At 29.1% G+C, this 12,641-nt stretch overlaps 1 protein-coding gene and 1 pseudogene across 1 annotated transcript; one reads left to right on the forward strand and one right to left on the reverse strand.

The window, feature by feature from the left end:
- The first annotated feature begins 7,181 nt into the window (after window positions 1-7,181).
- LOC124935165 (uncharacterized protein At2g29880-like) lies at window positions 7,182-7,713 on the forward strand. The gene is made up of 2 exons (XM_047475615.1): window positions 7,182-7,439; window positions 7,534-7,713. Exons 1-2 carry the CDS (start codon window positions 7,182-7,184, stop codon window positions 7,711-7,713), a joined length of 438 nt encoding a protein of 145 aa, XP_047331571.1.
- Window positions 7,714-10,068: 2,355 nt separating this feature from the next.
- Window positions 10,069-12,298, reverse strand: LOC124935166 (annotated as a pseudogene).
- Between the last annotated feature and the right edge of the window lie 343 nt (window positions 12,299-12,641).

Here is a 12,641-nt window from a genome sequence, read left to right on the forward strand (position 1 = left end):
ATATATATATATATATATATTAGGTTAAATATATATATAATTATATAAGTTATAAAATAATTAATATAAATTGTAAAATAATTAATAAAAATATAGGATTTATATATAGAGAAATATATATATATATAATAATAATGCTAAAATATAAAATTATATTAAATTGTAATATATATATATATATATAGTATATATGAATATGAAGAGAGATAAATACATAAATTAATTATGAGAGATATAAATATAATATAAATCTAAATATAAATATAAATATAAATATAAAATATAAATATAAATATAAATATAAAAATAAGATGAGAAAAATAAAGAAAATTAATTAAGAAGGAAAATTAATATATAATGAGGAGTGATAACATAAAAAAATAAATTAATTATGAGTATAAATTAATTAATTAATTATATATATATGATGAGAGAGAAAATAAAATAGAAAATATTATATATATAAAGAAAAAAATTATAAATAATCGATTAGAAGGGAGAAAATATAAAATATGTATATATATATATATATTATATAATAAAGGATAAAATATAAAACAAATTAAAAATAATAATTTATAATAAATATGAAAAGAATTTAGAAAATATATTAAAAATAAAAATAGGAGTTAATATATAAGAGATAAATATTTATATAAAATTAATTATAAAATGTATTATAGATATGAAGAGGGATAAAATATAAAATTAGTTATGATATATATATATATATATATATATATATATATATATATATATATATATATATATATATATATATATATAATAAGATGAAAGAGAAAAAAAATTAATTAAGATGGAAAATTTATATAAATGAGGAGTGATAACATAAAAAATAAATAATTATAATAGAAAATAAGATAAGAGAAAACAAAAAAAATTAGTTATGAAGAAAATTAATATAAAAATAATGAGTGATAATATAAAAAATAAATTAATTATTAGAGATACAAAAAATTATATATATATATATATTGAAATAGAAAATAAAACAAAAATTAATTAGGAAATATATTATATAGAGTGAGAAATGCATATTAAAAATAATTAAAAATAATTGATTAGAAGCGAGAAAAAATATATACTATATAATAGGAAAGAGAAATTTATAATTTTATTGTGAGTATTAAATGTTATTATAATTATATAGTATTATTATATAATTATAAATATTTATTATAAAATAAATAAATATTTAATATTAAATAAAATAAATAAAGATTTAATTTAAAATGATTAATAAATTTATATAAAATTAATGAAGAAAAAAATATATATGAAAGATAAAAATAAAAATATTAATTAGGAAAGAGAAATTAATAATTATATATGGAAGAAAAGATAAATTAGTAATTATTATGAGAGAAAATTTAAAAATTATTTTTATTATTATGTATATTACACATAAATAATATAAAAATAAATATTTATTTATTAATAAGATAATATATATTTTATATAATTTGTGTTAAAAAAATATATTTATATAAAATTAATGAAGAAAAAGAATATTTTTATATGAGAGATAAAATAAAATAAAAATTAAGAAAAATAAATTAATATTATATAGTAAATATAAATTAGTAACTATGAATATGTAATTATGACATGAGAGAAACTTATGTAAAATATAATAAATTAGGAAAAAAAATTACTGTGAATGATTGTGGAGAGAGCGTGTTCTACATCTCCAACATTTTAAATTAAGGTCATTAGATATATATAAATTATATATTAAATATAATTATATATAAAAACATTTTTATATTTATATTTATATTATATTTAAATTAATTATGTTATAATTTATATATATATAAATATAATTATAAATTAATTTTTGAGATATTTAAATTAATTTGAATTAATTATTAATTATTTATGATATAACATATTAATAATTTTATATAATCTATATAATTTAATTTATTTGTGATATAGTTAAATTGATTTGTACAATTATTTCATAATTTATATATATAACGTTCATGTAAAACCACTCAGACATTAATGTAAAAACATTTAATGTTCATGTAAAATCATGTATATTTTCAGTAATTCTGCAAGAGATTAAAAAATATGAAATAAGCGCTACCTGACGAGTCTTGCTTCACTAGGTATTACAGCGCTCAAAGGAGTGAAACAAGCACTGCCTGGTGAGTCTTGCATCACTAGTTATTTACCCGCGCTCAAATGAGTGAAATAAGCCGCTAAATGGTGAGACTTGTTTCACTAGGTATTACAGCGCTAATAGAAGTGAAACAAACACTACCTGATTAGACTTATTTCCTAGATAATTGATAGCGCTGATAGAGTGAAACAAGCGCTACCTGGTGAAGCTTTCTCACTAGGTATTTACCTTAATCAATCACTCATTTGTGATTTCTTCAACTTTTATGTACATTGTTAATAAAGTGATACTAGCTTCACTGAATTAATAATTTAAACACATAGAATTTTTCATGTTGCACTCCCAGTTTTCACTTTTCTCTCGTCGATTTTTAACTTAGCACGAATCTTCTCCGCTATAATCTTCTCGCGAAATGGCCTTTGTTGGGGGTGATGTCAAAGGTTTTTGTGGTTTAGATGATGCTTATGCAACTTTGGATCACTTGAAGTGTGTACGACTTGCTGTTGGAGACGATTCACTGTTAGAAATCGTCCTCGAGTTTGCTTTCATTATCATTCACATGAAAGCTACCCACCTCAAAACAATCACTCTCTTTAATCTCTTGTCTGCTTTCGATCGAGTATTTTCTAATTCGAATCAAATCTAGTTACCTTCATGATGGATGTCGCAAAGGCGATATTGCTCAATCCTTTTTCTCAAGAAAATGGGAAACCAGGTAAGTTTGAATCTCAAACATTCTTTCCTCGCATAACCGACCAAGTGAAGAGAAAGACTCACCGTCATAGGAAATAACTTTTTTCAACCTCATAATTTGTTGCTGCATCACCAAAAAACGGATCAATTTTGTTCTTGTATCTTTGAGTGACAATTTTCTGTCAATAATAGCCATTGCTGACTGGCTTAATTATTATAATAGATATCTTGTGAAACTGTTGGAGAAGTTAGGATTGTCGTAAAGTTTTAATACTAGAAGTCTTTCATTACTCTTCTTGGTAGAACATAACTGATAACACAATTTATATATTGACCTCCATAATGGGGATTTTATCTGCTTAAAGAGGATATGGAACGATGGAAGAACTATTGAAGATGATAACATGGTCTCATCTTAGAGTTCATAAAAAGCCAGTAAAAATTATCCAACTGTTTGGACTTGTTCAAGATATATTTGATGGTTAATGCTCTAATTTGTATTGTGTTTTCCTAGATTGGTCTGCTAAATATTGATGAGTATTAATGAAAAATTTATTTGGAATTAATTAAAATAATTCCATTATAAACTTAAATCATAAACTATAATACCCTAGATCTTCATTCTTGTTCTGAGAAAAGACAAGAGCGGAATATATATACCTGGATCCTTAGACATGATTAGATGAGATGGTCTTCCTAAAGGGTAGAAATTCTTAGACATGAAAATATTTTCATCATTTCTTAGAAATGACTCTTGATAAGCTGTGATTTGAATGGGATGACCTGGTTGGTTTCTTTCGTCGGTCTATTTTGAACTTTCTCTAGAAGCATGGGAGGGAATGATGAAGGATCAACAGGCCTGTTCAACTCTAGGTATTCATAGATTGAAGGTTTGTATATTTTTATTTGTTAGTTTCCACTAAGGTAATTCCTTCTTTACAATAAAAAACCCGTTTTAAGGCATTATAAGGATGATGGTGTCCATTGTAGTGCAGTTTCTGGAAAAATAAATGTTGGGGGTTGTTCACAATAATTGTTGTTGACTATTCATGATCAGTTATTCTTCTTATTGAATTCCTAAATGCAAGTTATGATTGATTCATGGGAATCTGGATAATTGAAAAACAAATTTATTGAAAGGATCGATTTTGTTGTTGCTTCTCAGGTGATGTTCGCTTCTATTTTATAAATCAAATGCAAATAGCAATATTAAAAAGAGCTTCTACAAAAAAAAATATCATAATTGGTGCCAATTGAAGGAGATGTTTTACTTTCGATGCTTCTTTAATTTTTAGAATGACTAAAATTTTCTCTATTTAATATGTTAACATCATATATATGAAGTAAAACATTATTTTAATTTCATACTTTAACACTTTTTTACTATACCTGCTAAATTTTCCATTAGGGTGTGTTTGATGAGCATGGGAATTGGAATTGGAATTGGAATTGGAATTGGAATTGGAATTGGAGGGGTCAATTCCAATTCAGGGTGTTTGGTTTGAAGAATTAAATTAGGATTGGATTTGGAATTTAAATTCTGATGGAATTACAAACAATGTCATTTATTAGCTTTTGAATTCCGGTCAAATTACATAGAATTGTAATTCCAATCAACAGATTATACCATCTCTCTCCTTCCCCAGTTTCAGCCCGTAACCGTTTTTTCTCATTTCCTTTCACCTTTCTCTCTCTTCTTCCCCATTTTCCCATTTTCTCATTTCCTTTCACCTTTCTCTCTCTTCTTCCCCATTTCCCATTTTCTCATTTTCCTTCACCTTCTCTCTCTTCTTCTCCATTTTCCAGTAACATTTTCCAGTAACATTTTCCAGTAAATTTCCCCGATCTATCTCTTTCTCTTCTATTATGTAATCGGAGCGACGGCGGCGACGGCGGCGACGGGCGCGACGGGCGACGGGCGACGATTCCTCACTGCGGCGACGATCTCTCAGCTTCACATCAGGTACCCATCCATATATCTCTTCAACGCCTAGGAAACACTTTCTATTTTTTTGTTTCTAGATCTGAATGCGATTAGTCGTTGAGAATATTATCCTTTCCTACAATACACAAATCATATGAAAAAGATATTTGATCCTAATGATAGGATCCTCTATTTTGCAATAGAGTTTGAGTGATGTATTGTATTTGTGAATAGCAGTAGACCCTTTGTTAGGTAGAGCCCTTTGTTTTATATCTGATGCTTTATGATTATATTATGACTATTTATGGGGCATATGATAAGATTAGATTATGTAGAATATGATAAGTGTTAGTTTTGATAAATATGTTGGTTAATATCTAGTAAGATTATGACTAGTTAGAAGGATTTTGATGCCTAGGATTGATTCTAAAATTAGTTCTGATTTTTCTGCTTTAAAGTTAAATTTATGTAATCTGAGTTTTTAAATAGAATAGATGTAATAACTAAAGATTAGGATCATAAGATGAAATTAGGTTGAAATGAGAAATATTGAAATCTAAGGTTGTGACAATTAAGGTTTGAGGCTAATAAGTTCATGTTGAATTTATGATGAGTTAGTATTTTAATCTCAGATTGAGTAGTTTATGCTGACACATACTCAATATCTTTTGGTCGCCATATTGCAATAGTGGATTGGTCGCCATTAATTGCAATTGTGAATGAAGCATGTGATACATATAAACCTTATTTAATTTTATTTATTTTGCAGAACGTGATAGCTTATTAATGGATGATAACAAGTTTAGTACAAGTAAAAAAAGAAGATTACGTCTTGATGTGATAACTCAAACAACTATTGCAATTGTGGATTGGTTACAAGAACAACCTATAACCAAGAGTCCCACGATATGACACTGAGGAAAATAATGCATTAAGAAAAATATTGTTAAAAAGATTATTGGAGAAAAAGACAAGACTTGTTTTGACTTATTACGATTCACAAAACACAGTTTCACTATGTTTTGTGAATTGTTGCGTGAAAAGGTTTTACAAGATAATAGCAATGTGAACGGTATGAAGAATCTGTAGCCATGTTTTTACTTGTACTAGGACATGGAGTAAAACTTCGGTACTTGGAGGTATCTATATTCGTTCATTAGAGACAATTAGTAGGCGCTTTCATGAAGTACTGCGCTTGGTTCTCAGTTTAAATAAGGATTTTATAAGATTACTAATCAAGTTGAGAATGTTGATGAGAATGATCATAAATGGAGATGGTTCAAGGTTAGTATCAAAATAAGTTTGACATATATTTGTAGATTATTTTAGAAATTATATAGTTTAATTTTAAATTTTTTAGGATTGCCTTGGAGCTTTGGATGGAACACATGTTGAGATGACTATTCCACTTAAGGATCAAGGTAGATATCAAAATAGGAAACAACAGATAACAACTAATGTTTTGGAGTATGTGATAGAAAGAGTTTGAAATTTCTTTATGTTCTTCCTGGATGGGAAGGTTCATCATCAGATTCAAAAGTTTTACGAAGTGCATTAGTGAGAGAAAGGGATCCATTTCTTGTGCCGACTGGTATTGTTTTTTAAATTTATTTATATTAGTAGCATTAAGAAGACTAATAAATTGAATTTTATTTAGGAAATTATTATCTAGTTGATGCTGGATATGCAAATACTCCCGGATTTTTAGCTCCTTATCGTTCTACTCGTTATCACCTAAATGAATGGTCAAGTCATGGTAATCGTCCTTCTAACTATAAGGAATTATTTAACCTACGACACTCTTTAGCAAGAAATTCAGTAGAGAGAACATTTGGATTGCTGAAAAACGATGGGCAATACTTCGTCAACCATCAATTTTTGGTACTAATACACAGGTGAATTTTTATAACATAATTATAAGAATTGGTCATATTATTCCTTGACATATATACACAAATATTTGTCTCAATAATTAATTTACTTGAATGACAGGTTCGTATTATAATGCTTGTTGTGTTCTTCATAACTACATTCGTGAAATTGCAAGTGAATTGATTATCCATTGTTGCATGAGGTTGATTGTGATTTGGCACAACAATCAAATGAAGTATTTGATATGGACTATGAAGATGTCATAACAAATGTACAAGGTGGTAGTCAATGGACAAATTTTAGGGATGATATGGCAAGGGAGATGTATAGTCAATATCAAGTTAGGAGTGGTAGAACTTAATTACATGTTTTTAGTGATTTTAGTTTATGTTAAGCTAGTATAATTGTGGTGATGTGTATCTTCTTTTATCAATATAAAATCTTTGTTGGTGTCTTTTCTAATCAATCTTATATTTCACTCTATATTTTGAAAAGATAAGGAGAATGAAGACTAAATCGTATCTCAAATGGACATCAATGATGGATAATGTGCTAACAAATGTATTGCTTGAGCAACATAATTTGGGAAATCATCCTCCTAACGGATGGAAATCTGTTGCATATGCTGCTGCGGTTAGTGCATTACACAATCAATGTAATGTTAATGTTAGTAGGGAAAATATACAATCGCGACTTAAGACTTGGGATAAACATTATGCTGTTATAAGTGTTATGCTTGGTACGAGTGGATTTGGATGGGATTGGGATAGAAAAGTGGTGAAAGTGGATAGTGAAGAAGTTTGGACAACTTATGTTAAGGATATTAGTTATGTTGCTTGAATTCTTATTTTAAGATAACACTTTTATATATATTTTTGTGACTTGTTTATAGGCACACCCAGATGCGAGTCATTATAGAAGTAAAATTGTTGAGAATTGGGAAGATTTGTCAATTATTTGTGGACAAGATAAAGCTAATGGAAGTGGAGCTGAAACGGCTGATGAAGGTGCAAGAGCTATGTTTGAAGATATAGAGAGTTATTCAAAATTAAGTAAGAATCAACTAGTGTAGAACGACCTTCTAAAAGAACTCGTCATAATGATATGGCCACTGCAATATCCAAGATGGCTGACGTGGTTGGTAAGGCATACAATGTTGAAAAGACAAGTGCTCAACACGTTTTTGATGAACTATAAAAAATTACAGACTTAGAGGAGACACAATTTCTACAAGCGGTTGATGTACTCACAACAAACGAGAGGAAGTACGAAGTGTTTCTAACAATCCCCGAGCGTATGAGGCGTGCATGGATTTTGTTACAAATAAAGAAGTGATCATCAAGTTATGAGATTCCAATTTCTTATTTTGTGGGCTTTTAACGTGTTTCGTTTGTTATTAAGACTGGTTTTTATCTTATATGTGGGTAGGAAGACACTTGAAACTTATTGCATACAAAATTATAACTTTTCTATGTTACTTTGATCTTCTATCAAAATACTATTATAACTTGTTTGATGTTATGCTATTTTTTAGTAAAAAAATTGTCTTGCTGAAAATTAGTTTAAATAAATTGTTTTTTGTTAGAATTTTTGTTTAAAAATTATTGATATAAAGTTATTTTTAATTATTTGTCAAAATAATGTTCACAAAATAATTGCTTTCAACAAAAGAATTGTAATTGAATTACAATTCTATCATTTCCCCAAACATAGGAATTGGAATTGAATTGCAATTTTATCATTTTCCCAAACATAGGAATTGGAATTGAAATTGAATGCCAATTCTCATGGAATTGGAATTAGAATTCCAATGCCAATTCCAATTCCAATTCCCCCTCATCAAACACACCATTATCCTATTTCTATGTTTTAGTGACTTGTGTGCACTTATTGGTAGGAATTGTAGAGTATGAAATCAATTAATTGGAAACACTTAACACCTGTCTAATCAATTTAATACATGTTATTCCTAGTAGGTAATGCATTTTTAAGTAATGCATTATATTTGTAAGTTAGTAACTTTCTTCCATTAATAAGAATATCATGTAATAAGAATGTCATTGTATTTTCCTGATGGGCATAATAATCCAAATATTTGAATTATTAGGCAATCTTCTATGTCGCAAATGCCTCTGCTTGTATTTTATTTCCTGTTACTAAATTATTCTACATGTCATATTAGGTCTTTTTATAGATAAAATTCAAATATTTTCTGTCTTATAACTTGTATAGAAACATATTAACAAGATACTGTGAAATTTACATGTAAAAAGTTGAACAGGTTATGCTCTGATGTCTACAGAAGTGCTATATCCAAGTTTTGTATTTGAGACTTGGAATTTATCCAAGATTGGACTTGCAATACTCTGTCTATGACTTAGAATTCTTTACTTACATTGCAGCATGATATATGATGCTGCAATGCAGCATATATAGATCAGTATTTAATTTACCGGTTTGTATTATGTTGGCACTCATTTGATTTCCTTTTTAGTCCAGGAATAATAATGTCAGTTTCATGCTTCAATGCAAAGATAGATTGTCTGATAAGAGGTTATTTTAACTTTATGTTCTCATATTGCTATAACAAAACCATTGTACTTGATTTTAAGATAATATTGTGTTTTGAATTTTTACATTCCTTTGTAATGGTTTGTTTAGGATGTCCAGCAACTAGTATAAAGAAATTAGTTTTGATAGTTTTGCAACACATACTTTTGTTTTAAGTTGTGAATTTGACATCTTCATGCCAACTTCTGTTGATGTTTTCAGGCGACAAAGATCAATTCAGCAAGAAGGTCAAAATCATCAAAGATGTACTCTACTACATATTAAGGTATATGTAATCACTACAACAAAAATATACCTTCAGTAACACATAATTGCCAACGCATATTAAGCGTTGGCCTACTTCACCGCAGCTACCATGATCATAGCTGTCCCCACTGGAATCAAAATCTTTAGTTGGATCGCTACCATGTGGGTATGAAAAAATATGAATTTTACCCACATTAACTCAATAAATTAGTTTAATTATTAATTATATAAGAAAATATAATATATATTTAATTTTGTATTTATATGATTTAAATTTAAAAATAATTTTATTTAAATTATTTATATATAAAAAAAATTAACAAATATATATTATATAAATTGGGAATTTTCCTAAAATAATAATATTAAAATTAATTTTAAAAACATTTTTAACCAATTTATGCTCATAGTTATATAAAAAACAAAAACTCATATATTAAAATTGAGTGATTAATTTAAATGAGTTATTTTAAAAAAAGTATAGGAAGTATGAGAATTGGATAACATGGAGTGTTCACAAGCGGCTCAAGCTTCTTTTAGGATTTCAAAGAATAGGCAGCAATTTGTGAGTTTGAGTTCCTCGCTCTCACTCTTACTCTTGCTCTCCCTCTCACTCGCGCTTCCTTTCCTGCTCCCACTCCTGTCGCCTCATCTTGGGAAATTTGACGAAATAACCCTGATAATAGGGTTATTTCCAAATTTAGCATAGGCATGATAAATTTTGCAAAAGTAACCTTTTGTCATGGGCAAAAGACACTTCTACCCTTAATTAAAATTTTGGGTTATCTTTATTTCTCCATTTCATTTCTTATCTTTCACTCTTCTTCTCTCTGACCGTCTCCCTCTTCTTTCTCTCTTCTTCTCCCACTATCAACAAGTCGATCGACGAAGCAACTCCCCGATCAACGCAGGCAACAACTCTCATCATTTCAGGTGAGTTTTTCCGTCGTTTATCTCTAACATCCATGCTGAGTAGAAATGGTTTTAGGATTTATGTTTAGGTTCTAGGGGAATATTGTTTTGTGAATGGTTTGAAACCATCTGGGCAAATGCATTTTCGGACGCAAAATTGCATTTTTCGCAGGCGACAAATGCAATTTTTTTGCCTACGAAAAATGTATTTCGCGCTGTGAGGTCATTTAACTTTCTTAACATTGTCTCACTTGGCTAATTTTTCATAGATTGTTGGTTAAGTATGGGTCTTTGATTTTGTTGATCTGTTTTGTGGGTTTATTTGTATACCTGATTGTGACCCCATCAAAGTCTGGTGGTGCTAAAAGAAGCAAAAAGAAGTGCTAGGAAATCAGTTGTTCTCCTTTGCTTAGGACTTTGAGATGAAATCTACTTTTCTGATAAGTTAAAAGGCGACCACTTGTTTAGATTTTTTTTTGTGTTGTGTTTAGACATTTTGTATGTGTTTTGGTTAAAACTTTTGTTAGAACTAGTTACTAAAGAAACACAATTTTACTCATTTTGGGTTGTTATAACTTACATTATTATGATTACTTTTTTTCGTCATTAGAGTTTTATTTTAGCACAATTGTACAACCGACAATCCTTAGATTAAGCCATTTGTATCACTCTAAAGACTAGAGGAAGAACACAACTAACCATTATTATTTTTATACCAAATTTTAAGAATAAGGTAAGTTTAAGAATAAAACATAGTATGCATACCACCACTGATGAATTATTAACATCTTCAAAGAGGGAAGAATAATAAGCTGGATCATAGATAGACCCTCCTAGAGCATCATATGAACCAGATGTATGTCTATCTATAACAGGGGTTGCAGGACTAAGAAAACTATTTCGAACATCAAATTCACCATCAACTCGATCTACACCAGAAACACCCAATCTATACACTTGAACCCATAAAAATGATGAAGACAGTTAACAAACAATCCATATAATCTGCATCAATAAGGTCAGCTTCACTGAAAATACTGCAAGGACCCCATAAATTCAGAAGAAATGTTCCTGCAAACTCAAGCATACAACAAACTTCACAATCCAATTAGAAACACCTTACAAGCATAACATAGCAAACTTACCAAATGTCATGAGCAAAAAGGTGTGAACTAGACTACGTCGAGTATGATTGAGAAGAATAGAAGAACATCATAGGTTCTGCATAGGGTTTGACTGCTACTTTCAATTGCAACAAGTGCAAATAGTCCAATTCCTAAATTTATCAACGAAACTCCGTTGTACAATGCTCCCATAGATCCAACCAATGCCCAACCAATCTAAAAGTTGAATTATCCACATAATAATTAGAGATGACATAAGGAACAATATTATATTATTACCAGATAAGAAAAGAGATGCATACTTGAATGTAAATGAGAATCACGATAAAGGATTGAATCCTATCATAATCAGGAAGTCTTAAAAGAATTTTTTCGCCTACAAAAATTATATTTTTCGTGAGCGAAAAATGCAATTCACCTCCGAAAATGCATTTGCGTAAATTGTTTCAAACCATTCACAAAACAATCTTCCTCCTACAACCTAAATATAAACCCTAAATCATTTATACTCAGCATGAATGTTAGAGATAAACGTTGGAAAAACTCACCTGAAATGATGGGAGTTGATGTCTGCGTTGATCGGGGAGTTGCTGCCTGCGTTGATTGGGGAGTTGCTTTTTCGATCGACTTGTGATTGTAGGATAAGAAGAGAGAAAAATGAGGAAAAAGGTCGGAGAGAAGAAGAGTGAAAGATAAGAAATGAAATGGAGAGAGAAGAAGAGAAAGAAGATAACCCAAAATTTTAATTAAGGGTAAAAGTGTCTTTTGCCCATGGCAAAAGGTTACTTTTGCAAAATTTATCATGCCTATACTAAATTTGGAAATAACCCTATTATCAGGGTTATTACGTCAAATTTCCCCTCATATTAGCTTTCCCTTTCTTTCTTTCTCCCCTTGTTTATCTCTTTCTAGGTCATATAGTCAGAGAGTGAGAAATACAAGCTATGACTAAGGATCTGGATACGGAGCTTCGAAAGCTAAATTGCAGAATGACAGGTGCATTCTTGAAGTTGGTGCTTACCGAGAAGAAAATGAAGGATGTAAATGAAATTGAACGGAAGTTTGATGATTCTCCGATACGCGATGATTGTGTAACTGAAGATATCTACTATCTTCATAACATGGAGGTTAGTTGGACTGAATTACT

The sequence above is a fragment of the Impatiens glandulifera genome, chromosome 4 (assembly GCF_907164915.1).
Source record: "Impatiens glandulifera chromosome 4, dImpGla2.1, whole genome shotgun sequence".
Taxonomy (NCBI): domain Eukaryota; kingdom Viridiplantae; phylum Streptophyta; class Magnoliopsida; order Ericales; family Balsaminaceae; genus Impatiens; species Impatiens glandulifera.

Excerpts from the sequence above, each read along its gene's own strand:
- LOC124935165 (XM_047475615.1), top strand. The coding sequence starts at position 7,182 with ATGGATAATGTGCTAACAAATGTATTGCTTGAGCAACATAATTTGGGA. Across the intron at positions 7,440-7,533 it reads TGAAAGTGGATAGTGAAGAA|GCACACCCAGATGCGAGTCA; the intron begins GTTTGGACAACT and ends ACTTGTTTATAG.